General features: G+C 33.4%; 1 protein-coding gene across 1 annotated transcript in view; it reads right to left on the reverse strand.

The window, feature by feature from the left end:
* Window positions 1–21,500, reverse strand: part of LOC114326754 (inter-alpha-trypsin inhibitor heavy chain H4) — a 111,377-nt gene that overhangs the window by 4,274 nt on the left and 85,603 nt on the right. Inside the window, exons 10-13 of the mRNA XM_028275184.2 lie at window positions 18,703–18,756; window positions 16,336–16,380; window positions 15,816–15,857; window positions 10,021–10,056 (exon numbers count right to left, since the gene is read on the reverse strand). Coding sequence (XP_028130985.1) covers window positions 10,021–10,056; window positions 15,816–15,857; window positions 16,336–16,380; window positions 18,703–18,756 — 177 coding nt within the window. The remainder of the gene's footprint in view (window positions 1–10,020; window positions 10,057–15,815; window positions 15,858–16,335; window positions 16,381–18,702; window positions 18,757–21,500) is intronic.

Here is a 21,500-nt window from a genome sequence, read left to right on the forward strand (position 1 = left end):
AACGAAGCAGTAACATTGTTACTATTTAAGAAAGGAGATAAAAAGGATCTAAAGAATTACAGACCCATAACTTTACTAAATGTGATGTACAAACTATTAACCAAGATATTAACAAACAAATTAACAACTAAATTAGATGGATACCAGGCAAGAGAACAAGCCGGATTTAGAAAAAGCTTCAGTACAAGTGACCACCTTTTAACGATGAAGATATTAATCGAAAAAGCTAACGAATATCATATCCCGCTATACATGGCATTTATTGACTTCGAAAAAGCATTTGATAGTGTGGAACACTGGGCAGTAAAGAATTCCCTACAAAACAGCAGAATAGACTACAGATATACCGACTTAATTACAAATATATATGATAAGGCAACAACAACTATCAAGCTAATGAAACCAACGGAGCCTATTAAAATAAACCGAGGAGTAAGACAAGGAGATGCCATCTCGCCCAAGCTATTCAACCAAGCGCTAGAAGATGTGTTCAAACAACTGCACTGGGATGGTTTGGGTATAAACATAAACGGGCAATATCTGAATCACTTACGATATGCTGATGATATTGTATTAATAGCAGAAAGAAGTGAAGAATTACAAAGAATGATGGAAGAACTAGATAGAGAATCGACAAAGATAGGACTGAAGATGAATTACAGTAAAACAAAAACCATGACCAATCAACAAGAAGAACTAGTAATTACACTGGCACAAACAAGAATAGAACAAGTAAAAGAATATATATATCTAGGACAAATCACTAGATTAAATAAAGAAAATCAGACCGAAGAAATAAAGAGAAGAATAAGGTTGGCCTGGGCATCATTCGGAAAACTGTCTTATATTCTAAAGAACAGAAAATACCCGCAATACCTAAAAACAAAAGTCTTCAATCAATGTATACTCCCTGTTTTAATATATGGCTCTCAGACATGGACGTTTACAAAAGAGAATATGGAAAAAATAGCAAAGACAGAAAGAGCCATGGAAAGACAAATGCTGAACATTAAATTATCAGACAGGAAAAGAAACGAATGGATCCGTAACAAAACAAAAGTGAAAGACGTCTCTACCCAAGTAGCAAAGCTTAAATGGAAGTTCGCCGGACACACCCTACGGCAGAAGGATGAAAGATGGACTAAGATGGTAATACATTGGAGACCATGGAACCACAAACGAAAAAGGGGAAGGCCACATATGCGATGGTCAGATGACCTGAAGAAACACACTGGGTCAAAATGGATGCAAATTGCCCAAGATAGAGAGGCATGGAAGAAGGAAGAGGAGGCCTATATCCAAGGATGGATGTTTAGGGCTGATTAGATAGTCCAGCAAAAAACGTGAAATACGGCGACACCGTGTACGATACCGACATCGACGGTAAGCGGCAGACGGCAGTTGCAGTTGTCGCCGTGAAAGACGTCTCTACTTTGCACCGTGCCTGATTCTGACATCAAGGCACGATGCCGACATCGACGGCAGGCGGCAGACGGCAGACGGCAACTGCAGGGCGGCAGTTGCAGTTGTCACCACAACGACGTCATTACTTTGCACTATTAATTTGTATATTTATTAGCAACTGCTGTTCGGCAGAACGTCAGTTACTAAGAAATATAAAAATTAATAGTGCAAAGTAATGCCCTCGTCCTGGTGACAACTGCAACTGCCGCTTGCAGTTGCCGTCTGCCGTCGGCAGATGCCAGATGTCTTATTACCCTGCCAGGGTAATAAGACAAAAATATACCCTGTTCGTGACACTTCAGCAGCCAGGGTACTGAAGAGTTTTTTCGACAAGTAATACCTATAGGAACAAATTGTAACTATTTCCTCCGTAGGATCTGGCGGCCATTTTTATTTATAATCAATTAAATGTCAAAAAATGGCATTTTCCTTTTTTTTTCAAATCAACGGAAAACAGTGAAACTTTTATTTTTGATTTTTTTAGTGCACTTCCCGTCATAAAAAACTGGTACACTTTTTTTCCCAATGTAAACCTGTATTCAAACTTGACACAATGGTTCGTGAATCACTTCGTTGTTGCCATTACAGATAACGGAATTGCGCTAAATCTAAATAAAAAAATAACGTTGAAATATGTATAAAGTTTATAGATAGGTATTATTTTTATCATTAATAGCAAAAACCGTATCTAATAAATGTAATAAACAGAGAGAGGCTTAAGTTAATCTTGAAAAATCCACGTATAACAACTGAATAATTGAACGATTAAACATAATAAAAAGCAATAGGTCCAGTTTTCGATGACTTATTTAATTACTTAACATTAGTCAGATTTGACAAGATGGTCAAAGTAAATATTTAACGATGTCACGTCAGTGTGATAAAACGAGAATAATTTCTAAAATAGAAGACGGTTGGTCTGTCCGAAAACTGGCTCAAGAGATTAATAATATTTTCGTTGAACTGACAACGATGCCCTCGAAATTAGAATGACACATTTGACAAGACCAACTTACACAACTTGAAAAACACGATTTTGGGTTATAAGAGTTGTACCAGTTTTTTATGACGCGAAGTGTACAAATATCTTCGGAAAGATTATGGAAAGAGCTTTAAAATGACATATTGCAAAGTTTGATATACATACTCATTTATTGTTAATATAATTGCGAAAAAAGGTCGGAATTGCAAAAAAATTATTTTTGCAATAACTCTTGTAAAAATTAGTGTACAGCTTTGAAATTTTTGTTAAATGAGGGTTCTTTGGTGCTTTATATGTGATACAAATTTCAAAGCGATTCATTCAATTGTTTAAATTTCATTCAAATTGTTTATCCCAGAGAACATTTTTTTTGCAATAACATAAGTCAGATAAAAATGACGTTAGGACCATTCCACACGGGTCAAATGAAAGAGCATGAGCTATGTTTTCAACATGGTTTAAAAAAGTGAATAAAAAATGCATTTATTAGTAATAAATAATTATGCAAGAGTATCGTCAATTTTTCTTTATAAACTTTTTGAATATCTTTTTCCAAAAAAATTAACTTTTTTACCCTGTTTTAAGTGTACAAATACCGAGTAATGTTATTTATATCAGAATTGATAAAAAATTGTAATAAATATATATAATTTCTTATACAACAAAATAAAAAGTTTATAAGGAAAGATTTACGATACTTTTGCATGAATATTTATTACTAATAAATGCATTTTTTATTCACTTTTTTTAAACCAAGTTGAAAATATAGCTCATGCTCTTTCATTTGACACCTGTGGAATGGTTCTAACGTCATTTTTTCTGACTTATGTTATTGCAAAAAAATGCTCTCTGGGATAAACAATTTGAATAAAATTTAAACAATTAAATGAATCGCTTTGAAATTTTTATCACAAATTAAGCAGCAAAGAACCCGTATTTGACAAAAATTTCAGAGCTGTACACTAATTTTTACAAGAGTTATTGCGAAAATATTTTTTTTTGCAATTCAGATTTTTTCGCAATTATATTAACAATAAATGAGTATATCAAACTTTGTAATACGTCATTTTAAAGCTTTTTCCATGATCTCGAAGATATTTGTACTAAAAAACCATAAGTTTCCCTGTTTTCCATTGATTTGAAAAAAAATTAAAGAATGTCATTTTTTGACACTTTTTTGTTTATAAATAAAAATGGCCGTCAGATCCTAAGCAGGAAATAGTTACAATTTGCTCTTATAGGTATTACCTGTCGAAAAAACGCTTCAGTACCCTGGCTGTTCAAGTGTCATGGAAAAAACCTTATTATAATAGCTTATATATATACCCTGGACTAATAATAGCGACAACAGCAATGCACGATGGGAATTTATAATAGTATAATATTAAAAGTCGTATAAGTAGGATGTCAGACGCAATGAACAACGATGAATTAATGTTATATCTTTTAATGGAAGAAAAAGATGACGACGATCTTTTACTTCTACATTATAAAAGAAAAAGGAAGTCAACTAGGTCTTTATTTAAAAATAGATAATTTGAAGGATGCCTGCGTCGTAAATAACTGAATATTTTGCTACAAACTTAATTTGTTGCTCTGAAATTCAATTCTTTTCACTTTTCAGTTAATTTGGAAACAGCAAAAATACGTGTTGTGGCTCTGCGGTCGGCGACACTACTGGTTCTGGTGCAGTACTGCGGTCTGCGGTGGCGACTTTCTGCGTGCGGCGGCGACATTGCCGCTCTACTCGACATACAGCTCATAAGAATCCATATGAACCAGTAGGTCTGTCGCTGCGGTCTGCGTTCTGCGGTTTGCAGTTTGCGGTCGTGTTCAGAATCGTCCCTTCATGGTAACAACTGTAACTTCCGTTTGCAGTTGCCGTCTGCCGCCTGCCGTCGATGTCGGAATCGTACCTTAATTTTCAGGATCACCACCGAATTGTATGAACATTAGGATTTAGGTTCCCCTTACCCTCCACTTAAAACTTGGACTTCTGCCGTTGGTTGCTTTTAACTTGGGGTGAAATCACCCCTTCTTTGGGATTAAAAACATATGTTTAAAATAAGTCCGGGAATAAATAAATTGACTAATTCTAAGCAACTTTTGTTCTATAGGGTTCTTTTCAATATGTCAATACTTTTCGAGTTATTTGCGAGTGAAAATGTTTATTTTTTTCACAAAACAACACGCAAATACCCCAAAAAGTAAGTAATTTATCGAAAAAATTTAGCTTATAAAAATACAAAAAATACGAAAAAAAAGGGCTGGCGTAGCTCAGGCAGTAGTATGCTTGGCTCGCGTGCTGGTAGGCCGGGGTTTAAATCCCACCACCGGCAAGAACAACTAGACATTTTAAAAAAATGTCTATAGTCCCCAGCTCGAATAAAATGAGTACCTTGGGTAAAACCAGGGGTAATAATAGGCGGTTGAAGCGTCCCAGCAAACAGACCGACGTGTTAATTACGTGAATTTTGGGTACATTTGTCACCAATATACGTAAATTGCTTACGTGAATTTCACGTGAAAATTTGGTTGGAATGTCACATTGAAAATACTTCTTTAAATTACGTGAAAAACTCGTCTTCAATAGACGTGTTATTTACCTTAAATAGCAATAAAATGTTTCGGGAAATTCACGTTGCAAATACTTGTTGATTAACGTATTTTTTAGGGAATGTATATATTAGTATTCACGTGAAAGATACGTCCTCTCGGTTCACGTAAATAATTCGACCTTAATTAACTTATGAATCACGCAATTACTATCCTCATATGATATAAAAAAACAAGCATATAAAGTATTACCAATGTATTTATTTAGTAGAATTTAGAGACTTTAATGCCCGGTTGCACCAACAGATCCTAAGCTTAAGTCGAGAATATCATAAGAATTAATATGATGTAATTATAATATATTACAATAAGAATACCATAATATAATAATAGATATAGTTGATAATAAGGTAAGAATCTAAAATTATGGTGCAACGTAAGTGGTACTCAAGGAGGCCATATCGATGACTAGAGCTTAGGTAAGCTGGAGCTTAAGATCTGTTGGTGCAACCAGGCATAAAACATTTATCTTGTATAATTATTATTAGTTCAGAAAGCCACTGCGCATCCGCTAGGAAAAATATTCTAATTCGGATTTTTTCCACAATCTTACTCAAAAAGGACTCCTTTTAACAAATTTGAATGTTGCCAGGACCAAAAGGTGGTCAAAAATTTTTTAAACGTTTTTTTTTTGTTTTTTTCCTATAATTATTTTTTTTGCATGGAACAAAGTTTTTTTAGGTTTTTTGGATCATTCCAAACAGAAAAGGTCTGTAGTGATTTTTTTCTAAAAATGATAGTTTTTGACATATAAGCGATTAAAAATTGAAAAATTGCGAAATCGGCCATTTTTAACGCTCAAAAACTATGTGAAAAACTGAAAATTTGAATGTTGCCAAGGTAGGTTGATATTCTTTAAACATCGATTGATGAAATCCCGAAGAGTTTTTTGCAATATAATATTCAAAACTTCTTTGTTTTTAATTTCTAATCACGCGTGCGCGACACTATTTTCCACCGTTGCATGTGTATACAGTATGGTGCAAATGAAAGGAATAAATTCGTTATTTCGTAAACCGGCTACTTTAAGAAAAAAACCCGAAACAGGTCGATTTTTATTTTTAAGTTATGATATTGTGGCATGTATGGTATACTAGTGACGTCATCTGTCTGGGCGTGATGACGTAATCGATTATTTTTTTAAATCAGAATAGGGGTCGTGTGGTAGCTCATTTGAAAGGTTCTTCAATTCTCTATTCAGTAGTGTAAACATTTACATAATTATTTATACAGGGTGTCCAAAAAATTTTTATTAAATTAAATTATTTGATAAAAAAGAATTAGAAGGACACCCTGTATAAATAATTATATAAATGTTTATATTAATAAATAGAGAATTGAAGAACCTTTCAAATGAGCTAGCACACGACCCCTATTCTCTTTTAAAAAAATCATCGATTACGTCATCACGGCCAGATGGATGACGTCACTAGTATATCATGTATGCCATAATATCGTAACTTAAAAATACAAATCGACCTGTTTCGGGATTTTTCCTTAAAGTCGCCGATTTATGAAATAACGAATTTATTCCTTTTATTTGCACCATACTGTCGGTGGAAAATAGTGTCTCGCACGCTTGAATATCAATTAAAAAACAAAGGAGTTTTGAATATTGTATTGCAAAAAACTCTTCGGGATTTCATGAATCGATGTTTAAAGAATATCTACTTACTTTGGCAACATTCAAATTTTAATTTTTTCACATACTTTTTGAGGGTTAAAAATGGCCGATTTCGCAATTTTTCAATTTTTAATCGCTTATATGTCAAAAACTATCATTTTTAGAGAAAAGTCACGTAAGATCTTTTCTGTTTGGAATGATCCAAAAAACCTAAAAAGACTTTGTTCCATGCAAAAAAATAATTTAAAAAAAAAAACAAAAAAAAACGTTTAAAAAATTTTTGACCACCTTTTGGCCCTGGCAACATGCAAATTTGTTAAAAGGAGTCCTTTTTGAGTAAGATTGAGCAAAAAATCCGAATTAGAATATTTTTCCTAGCGGATGCGCAGTGGCTTTCTGGACTATATACAAGATAATGAACCAAAAATGGTACCGACCTAAATACACATTAAAAAATTTGCCAACAAAAACACAACACAGGTCACTTTTTATTTCGAGAAGGACACTTTCTTGTTTCTTCTACTTGCATCATCGGCACTTCAACCCTCGAGCAGAGAGGTAAACGTTAATACGAAAGACATTATAATAAATAAATCCGCCTAAAATAAAACGAGGGAAATAAAGCTCTTCACGTTTCACTTTTTGTTGTGAGAAATGTGAGAAGCTGATATTAGAGGTTATGATCATCGATTATAAAAATCGATTATTTTTAAATTACAGCTAAACTATTTTACTTACTTTAAATTAGTATTACTTACGTATTTTCTTTTTTTTTTTTTAATTTCTTCTACTATTAACTAATTGGTCTTACTAAAAATCTATTTCAATACCAGAATAATATAAAAAAATAATCCTATCGAAACGTATCTATTATTCGATAAATCGATTAATTTAGTTTTCGAACCAACTATGTTAGTCACGTGATAGTATTTAAAGGAGGAGAAAGGCTTGGTAGTACGTTATCACCGCGCGCGATTTGAAAATTAGACTCAATATTTTAGCTCCTGTGATATTTTTAAAGAAAAAAGTAGCAAAAATAGCTTCAAATCAAGGTTGGATTGAAATAGTTATGCTAAATCGATTTTAAAAACGAAATCATAAACTTTTTGTTTAAATATTATTTTTATTTACATTACTTTTACCTGAAATACATCTAATTTTTCGACGTCCATAAAATACAGTGAGTAAAATTCAAGCGATACCTATTTAACCAACACCGTTGTAAAATTTTGTTTTCCAAAATATTTCTCAAAATTTAACCAAATGAAGTTATTTCTGGTATTCGTGATTATTACGTGAAATAAACGTACCTTTGCGATGTAACCGACATTCACACCTATTATAAAAAACATGTACTATATTCGTCATTATGATTTTATATTATTCTAATGTCAAACATGTATAAAGGAAGCACCAATATATAGGCGAATGATTTGGCACTGAAATACGTTTTTTTCCCGTCATAAATCACCGAGTTACGTATTCGTTGAAATTTGCCGTAAATTTAACGTAATCATCACGTAACTGGGCTCAAACCTGTTTGCTGGGGAATCACTGGCTCTGTTACATTCCTTGTGTACCGTGGGCCCTAGATATAGCAGACTATCCTGCTATTATCCTAAAGCCACATCAGCGGTATAAAACGGGAGACTATTATTATTAAAATACGAAAAAAATTATGTATCCAAAAAGTCTAGAGACCCAGTAAACGCAACGTTGGGGTTTTGCGTCAACGCAAAGTTGACGTTCGTCAAATTCCAAATCAAATATTTCAACTGAAAGTGGAATAACTAAAATATGAAGCAGTTTCCAGGGAAAACTCATCATAGCTTTTTACAACATAAGTGTTCACAAGTGTTAAAAAAAGGTTTATTTTTATTTTTTATAAAAGTTTCTAGCATTGAAACTAAGTGAGTTACGCTCAAAATAATGTTGGCCCTCTTTTTTTGGTAACGGGTAAGTAGGACTTAGGTACACTCAAATTTTCAAACCTACTGTCGTGACGCTGAAAATTATTGTACCCCAAAACGGTCATTTAGGTTAGTCCATGTGGTGAGACCGCTCCCGTCTGGAAAAATTTCTGATTCGGTTTCTTTGTGGATTCCTATTCAAAAATCTGAAGGGTGCCTAGCTAAATTTTTGGACAGAAATTGTTTAAACAATTTTTTTAAACAAATACAAAAGATCACATTTTTTTGCTCTGAAATATATATTTTTGAGTTTTGAGGGTCATTCTGAACAAGAAAGGTATCTTGTAAATTTTCCCATAAATTGATAGTTTTCGAGTTATAGGCGATTTAATATCTGAAAAATGCGAAAATACGTATTTTCGAGGCTTAAAAACTCATATTGAAATTAGAATTTTTGAGATTACCAGATACTTAAATTGAAGACTAAATATTCAGCTTCAAGATTCTGAAGAGTAATCGCGTCTAACTTTAATTTATAACGTTGTTTTTTAATTGTTAAATATGCCTGTTTATCCGATTTTTTTGCCGGTGCGGCGCGCTCCGTTTCAAAAATCTCCTATTTTCCTTCGAAAAATATTCTTTTTCGATTCTTTGGGACATTCTAAATAAAATAAGTTTCTTGACATTTTTCTCAAAAGTTAATAGGTAGTTTTAAAGTTATAAGCGATTAAAAATCCGAAAATGCGCTTTTTGTCATTTTTCGGATTTTAAATCGCTTATAACTTAAAAACTATTAACTTTTGGGAAAAATGCCAAGAAACTTATTTTATTCAGAATATCACAAGGAAACTATAAACAATATTTTTCGGAGGAAAATATGAGATTTTTGAAATGAAGCGCGCCGCACCGGCAAAAAAATTGGATAAACATGCATATTTAACAATGAAAAAACAACGGTATAAATTAAAGTTAAACGCGATCACTCTTCGGAATCTTGAAGCAGAATGTTCAGTCTTCAATCTAAATATCTGGCAACTTCAAAAATACTAATTTAAATATGAGTTTTTAAGCCTCAAAAATGCGCATTTTCGCATTTTTCAGATTTTAGATCGCCTATAACTCCAAAACTATCAATTTCTGAGAAAAATTGCAGGATAACTTTCTTGTTTCGATTGACCCAAAAAATCTAAAAATATATGTTCTAGAGCAAAAAACATAATCTTTTGTATTTGTTTAAAAAAAATTTTTTAAACGATTTCTGCTCAAATATTCCGCCTGGCACCCTTCAGATTTGTTTAAAGGGTACATTTTTGAATAGGAATCCACAACGAAACCGAATCAGAAATTTTTTTCAGACATAAGCGGTCTCACCACATGGACTACGTGGCTAAAATATTTTTTTGATTAATTGATAATTTTCTTACCATCAGGACGAGTTGAGGTGGCAATTGGCGTAGGAACTGGAAATAAAATGAAACCATTATGGCAATGAAAAAATTATTAGTGCTACATAAAAATAAAAAAAAACTTTCTTATTTTTGAGATTAAAAAGAAAATAAGAGTCCGGCACTGATATCGAATAAGCACACATGCTTTTTGATCGATCCTGACAAATAATAAATTTAACTTACAAAAACCAATCATAGTATTCTTACACTACGTTAACATCAAGTATAATAGTGTTAGTTAAGTGTGTATAGAAAAACATTTTCTGTGAGTACATATTTTTCTATTAATAAGTATTTCATAACCAAAGAATTTTATAAAACCGTCAATAAACAACACCAGTCATTGATCGACACCAATTTTTTGTCTTTAAAGACAATTACCAAAACCCGAAGCGGAACAGGTCCGTACTTAGGAAAATCAAATGGTGTTGAGAAATGGAATTCGACGTCACTAATAATAGCGATGAATCATTATCGCAATCCACATCACAAAAAACCTTTATCTTACTCTGCTGCAGCTAGTAGACAAAAAGAGACAATCTATCCATCCAAGCTACAAGCAGTAGTTTTTAATTCTCTCAATGATGTTAAATTAGAAGAATACTTGTTAGCGGTAGGAGCTTTAGTTAGTCCAAAACACATTATTTTTTCATCAAGAATCACCAACAATCGTATCTGTATCTATTTCTCAACCAAACAAGTCGTAGATGAATTTTTTTCAAACAGTAGAGGTTTCATCACTGTAAACAATACACAAATTCAAGTCCGTAGACTAATTACTCCAAGTGAAAGACTCCTAATATCCAATGTTTCTCCCACTATCCCGCATAAGGTAATAGAAAACGAACTACTGCTCTTAGGGCTAAAACCAACTTCATCAATGTCATTTTTGCGAATAGGAACCAACAATCCTGAATACAAACATGTACTCAGTTTCCGTCGACATATTTACGTATCTCCACCCACAGGTCCAATTCCGGATACCATTTTAATAACTCATGAAGATACTACAAATCGAATTTTTTTGACATTAGACAACTTATGTTTCATTTGCAAACAACATGGCCACATTTCCAGTAGTTGCTCAGTAAATGTAAATCACTCAGAAACAGCTGTCCCAACTGCTACACTTTCAAACAGAAACGAACCTAGTACAGTAACTTCAACAGAAACGACTGCTATTACACCTTCAACAACATGCACTTCTACAATCATATCAAATAATTCAACGCCACTAACAAAAATATTATCTACAACCAACCTAACACCTCTTGATACATCAACTACAGATAATACAATGCCAGTGATATCCAAACCAAATATATCCACCTCATCAGCCCCCTCACCTCACATAGTCATAACTAACCAGCCTTCATCTTCCAGTCTAAGCAATAATTCTTGCTCGGTTAATGAAAATAAAGAGAATCCAGCACCAAAAGAATTTAGCGTATCTAACGAAGAAAATACATCTAAATCATCCTCCAAACGAACTGTATCTGAAGCAATATCACCCCCGATTGAGACATCAGCTAGTGACGATGTATTTTCAAAGCCAACTCAGAAACAAAAAAGAATAAAAACAAAAATATCAACAATACCATTAGAAACGCTAATGCAACCAATTAAAGAATTATTCAATTCCGAAAAGCAAATATTAACTTTTGAGGAAACAGTTGATTTATTTGAAAACGCTCATGGAACAAAAGATGTTATCAGCGTTATAAATAAATATACAGCAGACATTCTAGAATTTAAAAAACTCATAACCAAAATTCATTCATATACATCCGAACGCTCATTAAAATTGAAATGTACAAAGCTTAACAAAAAAATTACGAGACAGCTCACAAAAGACAACTACGAGGATGAAGAACCTGACACGGATACATCGACTGAATTATCCCAGGAGCTGAACATTCAATAATTATAACTATAACATTCAATTTATTACAATGGAATATAAATGGGTTTTATGCCCATTATGAAATGCTAAAACTTTTAATTAATGATATTACCCCCGCTATCATTTGTCTCCAAGAAACGAATTTCAAAGACCAATATTGCCACACATTTAAAAATTTTTCAACATTTTATAAAAATAGAAACAACCAGGAAAAAGCAAGTGGTGGAGTGGCCATTTATGTTAAAAATACTCTTGAAGCACAAACGATTCCACTAAAAACAGACATCGAAGCTGTAGCCGTCTCAGTTAAAGCTTCCCAATGCATTAATATATGTTGCATCTATACTCCCCCAAACACACTTATCACCTTAACCGACTTAAAAGCACTCATTTCACAAATACCTATGCCCAGACTAATAGTAGGAGATTTCAATAGTCACAACCCAATGTGGGGCTCAACAAATTTTAATATCAAAGGCAGACTAATCGAAGACTTGTTAACTGAAGAAAATTTAAACATTCTCAATGATGGAAGACCAACCAGATTTAATGTACATACTGGTACAACATCGGCAATCGATCTATCGATTTGTGACCCAACTCTTTCAACTGCTCTTAATTGGGATCCCCTACCCTTTTTGTATGGGAGCGACCATTACCCAATAAAAATGTCTGTATTTTCTGATGACAATATCTCTGAATACCAACCAGTCCGAAAATGGAACCTGAAAAACGCTAATTGGTACAAGTACGCTGATGCCATAGAAACAGGCATAGAATCACAAGAATCTAGTTTTGAAAACACTGATATAAATGAAACTCTTAACATTTTTACGAATATTATTACATACGCGGCAGAAACACATATAGGAAAAACTAAAATATTAAGGAAACACAGACCTCTACCATGGTGGAATACGGAATGTCAAAATGCAATCAAGCAATATAAAGCATCTTTTAATAAAATGAAAAAACATAGTAACACAACTAACATAACTGAATACAAAAAACAGAGAGCACATGCTCGATATATAACAAAAAATGCTCGAAAAACCAACTGGAGGAAATTTGTCTCAAATATAAACAGTACAACACCTTTATCTACAGTCTGGGCCAATATTCGTAAAATATCAGGAAAAAACAAATTTTACCAAGTGCCTTTTATTACTCACAATACTAATATAATAACAAAACCTAATGAAATAGCTGACGCTTTTGCTACATACTTCGAAAAAAACTCCAGCAATAGCAACTATTCCGAAGAGTTTATACAACACAAAATCATCACAGAAAAACAACAGCTCGATTGTGAAGATAGAGATAACAGTTCCTTCAATATCCCTTTAACCTTAGATGAACTTAACTTTGCCCTTAATACTACAAAAAACTCTGCTCCTGGACCCGATAATATACCTTTAGTATTCTTGGAAAAACTGCCAGACAATGCAAAGTGTACTCTTCTAAAAATTTTCAATCGAATATGGTTAAATAATGTCTTTCCAACCTCCTGGAGTGATTCAATAATTATACCTATTCTCAAACCTAACAATGCACGAACTAAAATTTCCTCATATAGACCCATCTCTCTCACCAATGTAATGTGCAAAGTCATGGAAAAAATAGTTAATAAAAGATTGCTATGGATATTAGAAGAAAATCACCTCCTGGTTAACGAGCAAAGTGGATTTCGACAAAATCGAACTACTACTGACAACCTCATTGATTTAGAATCTGAAATTCTTGAATCTTTCGCAAACAAACAGGAAACTATTGCAGTATTCATAGACATTACAAAAGCATTTGACACAGCATGGCGTTACGATATTATCAGATCATTACACACTTGGAATATTAGAGGTAATATCATTAATTTCATTTCAAATTTCCTTAAACAACGCAATTTTCAAGTAAGAGTCAATCACTGCACATCTTCAATAAGACTTCAAGCAAATGGCACCCCTCAGGGGTCTGTAATAAGCGCAACGTTATTTTTAATTGCCATTAATAATATTATAGCATCAAACTCCAGCTTAGTTCATGGCAGATTATATGCGGATGATCTGGTATTAGTATCTTCAGGAAAAAACATCTCATCAGTACAGCGTCACTTACAAACCTCACTTCATGAACTCGAAAACTGGTCGAAGAAAACAGGATTTCAGTTTTCACTCAGCAAATCGAAGTGTTTGTTATTTTCAAAGAAACGTGATCCGAATAAACCGCAACTAAAATTATGTAACCAAATCCTGAATTATGCCGATGATATTAGGTTTTTAGGGATGATTTTTGATACGAAACTCACATGGAAAAAACACATTCTACAAATAAAAAAAACATGCCAAAATGGAATTAATCTTATGAAAACTCTCTCTAATAAAAACTATGGAGCTGACTATAACTGCCTAATCCATATTTATAAAACCCTAATTAGATCTAAAATAGATTACGGTTCCATAGTATATGCATCTGCGAAAGAATCCTTATTACACCACCTTGACGTAATCCAAAATACGGCATTAAGAATAGCTACAGGAGCATTTCGGACCAGCCCAATAGAAAGTTTACGAGCAGAAACTGGAGAGCCATCACTTGAACATAGAAGGATGCACTTAACTCTCACATACGCATTTGCTGCTAATTCTAATCCAAACAATCCATCTAGAAATAACATATTCACTGATCGTTTTAAAAACCTATATACTGAAAATAGGAACATGAAACCGCCATTCTACGAAAGAGTTAGGCAAACCCTTAGGACTTTACAAATTCCGATACCAAATACCTATTCCAACTTCATAGAAATTCCTCCTCCTTGGACATTAAGCATTCCTCAATCCGATACATCCTTAAATATCTTTAGAAAGAACGATACTCCACACTCCTTAATAAAAAATACTTTCATCAACAAACTAACAAAATTTTCTAAGTCCTATCATATATATACAGACGCTTCTAAAACATCTACTGGAGTTGGGGCAGCTGTCATTACTCCAAATAGTACACTTGAGTATAAACTACCATCCTTAAGCTGTATACATACTGGCGAGCTATACGCCATCTATCAATCTCTCGTTCATATTAACTCCAGTAATATATCCAATGCTCTTATAATTACCGATTCCCTCAGTTCCATCCATACCATTAACCAACTGTACACGAAGCATCCAATTGCTCTCCTAATTAAAAAAGAACTAGGTACCATTCAAAACAACAACCATATTGTACAATTCCTATGGGTTCCTTCACACATTGGCCTCCAAGGAAATGAAGCGGCGGATCGGACAGCTCAACAAGCCAGGGACAGTGAAACCGCGAGTGAAGTGAGAGATGTAGTTCTTAATGATTTAAAATCATTTATTAAAGTGAAAGTCGAAAATCTGTGGCAAAACCAGTGGGACAGTTCAACTTCAAAACTTCGCGAACTGAAAACGTTTGTAAAACCGTGGAAATCTCAAATTCACAACAGAACTCACCATGTCATTGTTACTCGCCTTCGTCTAGGACATACCCGACTTACCCACGGACACATAATTGGTCACACTAATCCCACTTTATGTGAAAACTGTAATATCCCACTAAGTGTTAAGCATGTACTTGCAGAGTGTCCAAAATACCAGTTGCAGAGACAGAACAACCACATCCTCGGATCAACAAGTGAAATCTTAGGAGAAAATTGTAAAATTGAACACTTGGTAAAATTCCTTAAAGATATCAATGTATTTAACAAAATCTAACATATGTAAATAAATTACCTTATGTATATGTATATGTCGCTAATAACCTCCGAGGTTGATGCGACCATTTTGTAAAATAAAAAAAAAAAAAAAAAAGAAAATAAAAAATATTTAATTTTAAACTAATTGCTTACCACGAGCATGGTGAGAAGAATATGAAGGTGCAGGTCGTGGAGCTAAAACATAATAAATGCATGTTTTATTTATTTTATTTAAGGGAGCGGTATGGTTTAAAATTTTTGAAATTTTTGATGTTTTTTATTATTTTAAATGAAAGTATGTAACTTCAAGAATATTCTCTGAAAATTTTAGTTTGATCGGAGCAAAATTGCCGGAAATACATCATGTTGAATATCCCTACCTTCGATTCGCCACCAGCAGCTTGGCGCCACCACGCTTGAGTGTAATGAGAAACGGCCAATACCTGTTCCCATTCTTTTTTGTAAATTACTCCGCGATGCAAAACATATGCCGGTGGGCATCATTTACGATTTGACAAACATAAAAGGAATTGAAAATAAAATTGGTCCAAATTTTAAATGCGTTTTTCTCAAAACTGTTTTTTTTTCAAAGGCGGTGGATATTATAACAAAAACTACTTGACCGATCTACCTGAAATTTTGCATAGAGTTTCTTTAGATATTTTGTACTTACCATAATCCATGTGGAGACTGGGCGAAAACGAGGCAGACGCTAAATCTAAAAAGAATGCATTTAATGTCTTTCAGAAAACGAGTAAAATAAACTATCTTGTCTTAGTATGGTTTTGTTTAATCTAACTAGGATAAAAACGAGAATTTTGGTATCCAAGGGAAGATTAGTATCCAAGGAGTACTAAATTGCTATATTTGTTACTCTATCTAGCTGCATTTACCAGATCTGCACTGTTTTCAAAGCTAAAGAAAATTCTGTAGTCTGACTTAAGAAAAGCAAAATTTAATATCATCATCATCAATGGCGCTACAACGCTTCGTGAGCCTTTGCCACGTTTACTATTGCCTTCCATGTTTGTCGGTCCTGTGCCACTTATTCCCATTGTCGCACTCCCATTTTCTCTAGATCTTCTTTGACTGCATCTTTCCAACTTTTTCTAGGCCGCCCTATAGACCTTCTTCCATCTGGCTTTTCCCAGAACACATTGTTTATAAGGCGATTATAGTTACTGCGTATCACATGGCCTGCCCATCTAAGTATATTAGCCTTTATATATCTGACTAGATTTTTTTCTCCGAATAGAGACCCTAGCTCGTTATTGTATCTGCGCCTTCATTCGTTTGTCACGCTGTCTCTGCAAGGGCCATATATCATTCAAAAGATTTTACGTTCCCATACCAACAATTTATTTATTTCCCTTTTTGTTAGCATCCATGTTTCGCTTCCATACGCGGTCGTATTATGGTCTTATATATCTGGATTTTTGCACCTCGTGAAAGAAGTTATGACTTCATGAGATGCTTATCTGCTTCCTGCCATTATTCGCATTTCAACTTCTCGCTCTAATTTGTTGTCATTTGTGATTGTTGCTCCTAGATATTTAAATTCTTTAACCTCTTCGAAGTTATGATTGTTTATGGTAATATTTTGCCTTATTCGCCGTCGTTCTTGTTTTGAGACGACCATGTATTTTGTTTTGTCTTCATCTACTTTTAGACCGATGTTTAATGCAGCTTCTTCTAAGCTCGAGAAAATATCCTTAATTTCTAATGTTGATTGTGCTACTGCGTCTACGTCATCGGCAAAGGCCAGTATGATTTTTGCTCCCCGAGCACTTATGTCTGGTTTGATTTTTGGATAAATTTTTCGCATGACATATTCTAAGGCGAGGTTAAACAACAATGGGGACAACGGATCTCCCTGTCTCAGTCCAAAATTTACGCAGAAACCATTTGATATTTTTCCCGCTATTCTAATTTGTGCAAAGGAGTTACTTACACACATTTGTGTTACCGCAGCTAGTTTCTTGGGTACGCCGAGCTCGATCATTGCCTTCCATAATGCTGCACGATTAATTAAATCATAAGCCTGTTTGAAGTCTATAAAGATCTGGTAAACGTCCTGATTATATTTCCAATACTTTTCAAGCATTTTCTTATTGTAAATATTTGATCAATATTCGTTCTGCCAGGCCTGAAACTACACTTGTAGTCACCAACTATTTCTTGGGCGTATGGTACTAATCCTTTTAATAATATCGAAGCCAATATTTTATACGTAGTGTTGATTAGTGAGATTCCTCTGTAATTCATGCATGATTCTTTTTTTCCTTTCTTGTGTATTGGTGCAATAATACTACCACACCATTCTTTCGGCATTAGTTTTTGATGTCAGGCCTTTTCTATTAATTGATGGATTCTACTTATGAGTTCATGACCGCCTGTTTTAATTAGCTCGGCATCAATATTGTCCAGACCGTATTTATCGTTTTTAAGCTTTTTTATGGCATGCGTAATTTCTTCCATGCTTGGTGGGGGTATTTCTAATTCGGCCGTTTGATACTCATGTTCTCCGTTGTTTCCACCATTTTCATTGTTTTTATCAGTTAAATTTTGGATATTCAGAAGCTCTTCAAAAAATTCAGCCCATCTTTCTATTATTTTGTTTTCGGCAGCCAGCATTTCTCCATTTTTATCTCTCACGAAGTTGGTTGTCCTTATATACGAGTCTCTCTTATGCGTCTGCGTTCTCCTTCTACTTTTTCATTTTGTTGTTGTAGATATTGTCTCTTTTTTTGCCTAAGTGTTCTTCTAGCTGAGGCTCTCTCTCTGTGGAATCGTGTACGTTATTCTTCTGATGGGTTCGACAGATAATCAATTCTTTCACATTCCTCGTCGAACCATTTTTTCTTTTTTGTTTTTTTCGTTTTTCAGATAGAAAAATATAGTATGACTATGAGAATAAATCTTAAAGAGTAAATATAACGTGTAAATACACATTAAATGTACATTGTAACGAATAATTTGTAGTAGCAAAAAAAATAACTTAATTTAAATTTAGCCATAATAAATTAACAGTTATACTCACATGAATGACCAATCGCAGGTCTTCTTGCCATTTTGTTGTAGCCTCTTACTGATCCTAAAAATTTTATCAAGAATATTTAATATAGTTACATATTTTAGCTAAATAATTAGATTATCTACAAGTTTTATCATCATAATATTTATATCCAGTTTTTCTATAGCATAGGAGCTAGCCTATTAACCAAAAAAAAAGAAATTCTTTCAACAATTGAAAAAGCGAGGAAAACCATCGTAAACATAAAATATATTTTTTCTACGGCCGTGCTAAGCCACTTTTACGCACGCATTTCGTTTTCGAAAGTTGCACTTTCCCGCACGGCGTGCGTGAAAGTAAATTTTCCCGCACTGCGTGCGGGAAAGTAAAATACCTTGCAATATGGCATTATAATAAATGCAATAGACTAATATTTAGATATTATTTACTAATATATTTCAAATTTATCTTATTGTGTTCATGTTTTAATGAAATTAGCGCGATTATTTCATTCATAGGAGATTCTGACCAATAGAAAGCTACAGAAATCTGAATTAAATCGATAATTTTTGATAAGCTCCCGTCGTTAAGTATATTACGTCAGATGCCCTTCGTTGCTACGAAAAATACATTCAGTGACATTAATGAAAATTAATGTTTTAAAAATTATAAAAGTGATGACTCTCAATCGTCAAATATTTATAAAAACTGTGTGTTTAATGGTACTTACATAAATAAATTACAATAAAATTTTGGTTTTGAACAGTTTTATTCATGAAATAATCGCAACAAATTGCACTTGACCTCTGAAATTAATATAGAATTTTTGCTCTCGTGACACTTTGACATAATTTCACTAGCCTTCGGCTCGTTAAATTAAAACTGTCAAAGTGTCACTCGGGAGAAATTCAATAATTTCAGAGCTCTTGTTCAATTACTACTGATAATTCGATGAAATAAAATTATTTTGACATAATATTTAAAAGTCAGATCAGTAGACAGTTACAATGGTTTTGAATCGTCGTCATGGAAACCAATATCGTCGTCGTGGTAACCCATTATATTGAAAGTTTGGTTTTGACAAATTTGTCAAAGAATTAATTTGTGTATTTTCACTTCTAAATAAAAATTGATATAACTCTATTTTTTGTGGCTTTTTTCCAAACGTACGGGCCTAGAAAAAATATTGTTCCTAACTCATGCGGAAAGTCCGCTATCGCGTCGTTCGGGTCAACGGCAGTCTCGTGCGTGAAAGTATCACTTTTTCCATTAGCTAGCACGAGACTGCCGTTGACCCGAACGACGCGATAGCGGAGTTCGGGCAAGCAGTCGAGTGCGGGGAAAACACTTTCCGCATGAGTTAGAAACAATATTTTTCTAGGGCCGTACGTTTAGAAAAAAGCCACAAAAAATAGAGTTATATCAATTTTTATTTAGGAGTGAAAATACACAAATTAATTCTTTGACAAGGTTGTCAAAAACAAAGTTTCAATATAATGGGTTAACACGACGACGATATTGGTTTCCATGACGACGATTCAAAACCATTGTAATTGTCTACTGATGTGACTTAAATATTATGTCAAAATAATTTTATTTCATCGAATTATTGCGCTAATTTCGTTAAAACATGAACACAATAAGATAAATTTGAAATAAATTAGTAAATAATATCTAAATATTAGTTTATTGCATGTATTATAATATAACGTGTGATCCAAAATTATTGTCACCATAGATGGCTCTGAACGACAGAGATAGCTATACAGTGCATGTCTATTCTTAATTCAGATATACTTTCCAGTTTACGTCAACTTTGCAGTGTACGTCAACTTAACAAGAAAAGTTAGGTTATGTAGAGATGTTGGTGGTGGACATATCTTGTTTGATTTTATTTATTATTGTTACTTATAATTTTGTTAATTCCTTTTATTTTTGATTAAAGTTCCATGTTAAAGGTTTTGACTGACTTTTTGTGTTTTATAATGGTAATCAAAATTAATTGATAAACCAATGGTATAAATTCAAATTAAAACAAGACATACGTAATTTTTTGCACGGCTAGATTTGATCCCAATTATTGTGGATCGCTCGTTATTATAATGCCGTATTACAAGGTACTTTACTTTCCCGCACGCCGTGCTGGAAAGGTCAACTTTCGGAAACGAAATCCGTGCGGGAAAGTGGCTCTTTTAGCACGGCCGTAGAAAATAGTATATTGTGTAACAAGTGCAGAAAGGTACTAATTTCTCACGAGTTTGAAAAGTGAGAAACGAGTTTTCAAACGAGTGAGAAATTACCTTTCTGCACGTGTTTCACACTATACTTTTTCTACAAGCACAGTTTTTCCTAAAAATAAAAATCACAATTTCCAAACGACGATTAATTATAATAGGTACCTATGTGATAAATTTTAAACTGTATTTAATTAATACCTACTAATCAATTTAAATTCCTTATACCTAAATAAATTGCACAGAAATCAGTTAAAAAATTAATGCACTGCCTTAATTTGTTTAAATTTAAACAATTATTACACATTATTGGCATTATATTTATGCAGTCACGGATTTACACAAAACCTACTTCATTCGACGTCTCTTGCACAGGTTGCTAAATCCTTATTGGTTATTTGATAATTATAAAATGTTTAATAAGAATAAAATTGTAAAATAAAACAGTTGTAACATCCATAATTTAGTTTCTATGCTATAGTTAAATATAATAATTGTCTTATAGGTTATATATTTGTCTAAAGTTTAACCACGGATGTAAACAGAATATAACGTTACTCAGAATGCGGTAGTCCACGGATGTAAACAGAA

This window comes from Diabrotica virgifera, chromosome 7, assembly GCF_917563875.1.
Source record: "Diabrotica virgifera virgifera chromosome 7, PGI_DIABVI_V3a".
In the NCBI taxonomy this organism is placed as follows: Eukaryota; Metazoa; Arthropoda; class Insecta; order Coleoptera; family Chrysomelidae; genus Diabrotica; species Diabrotica virgifera.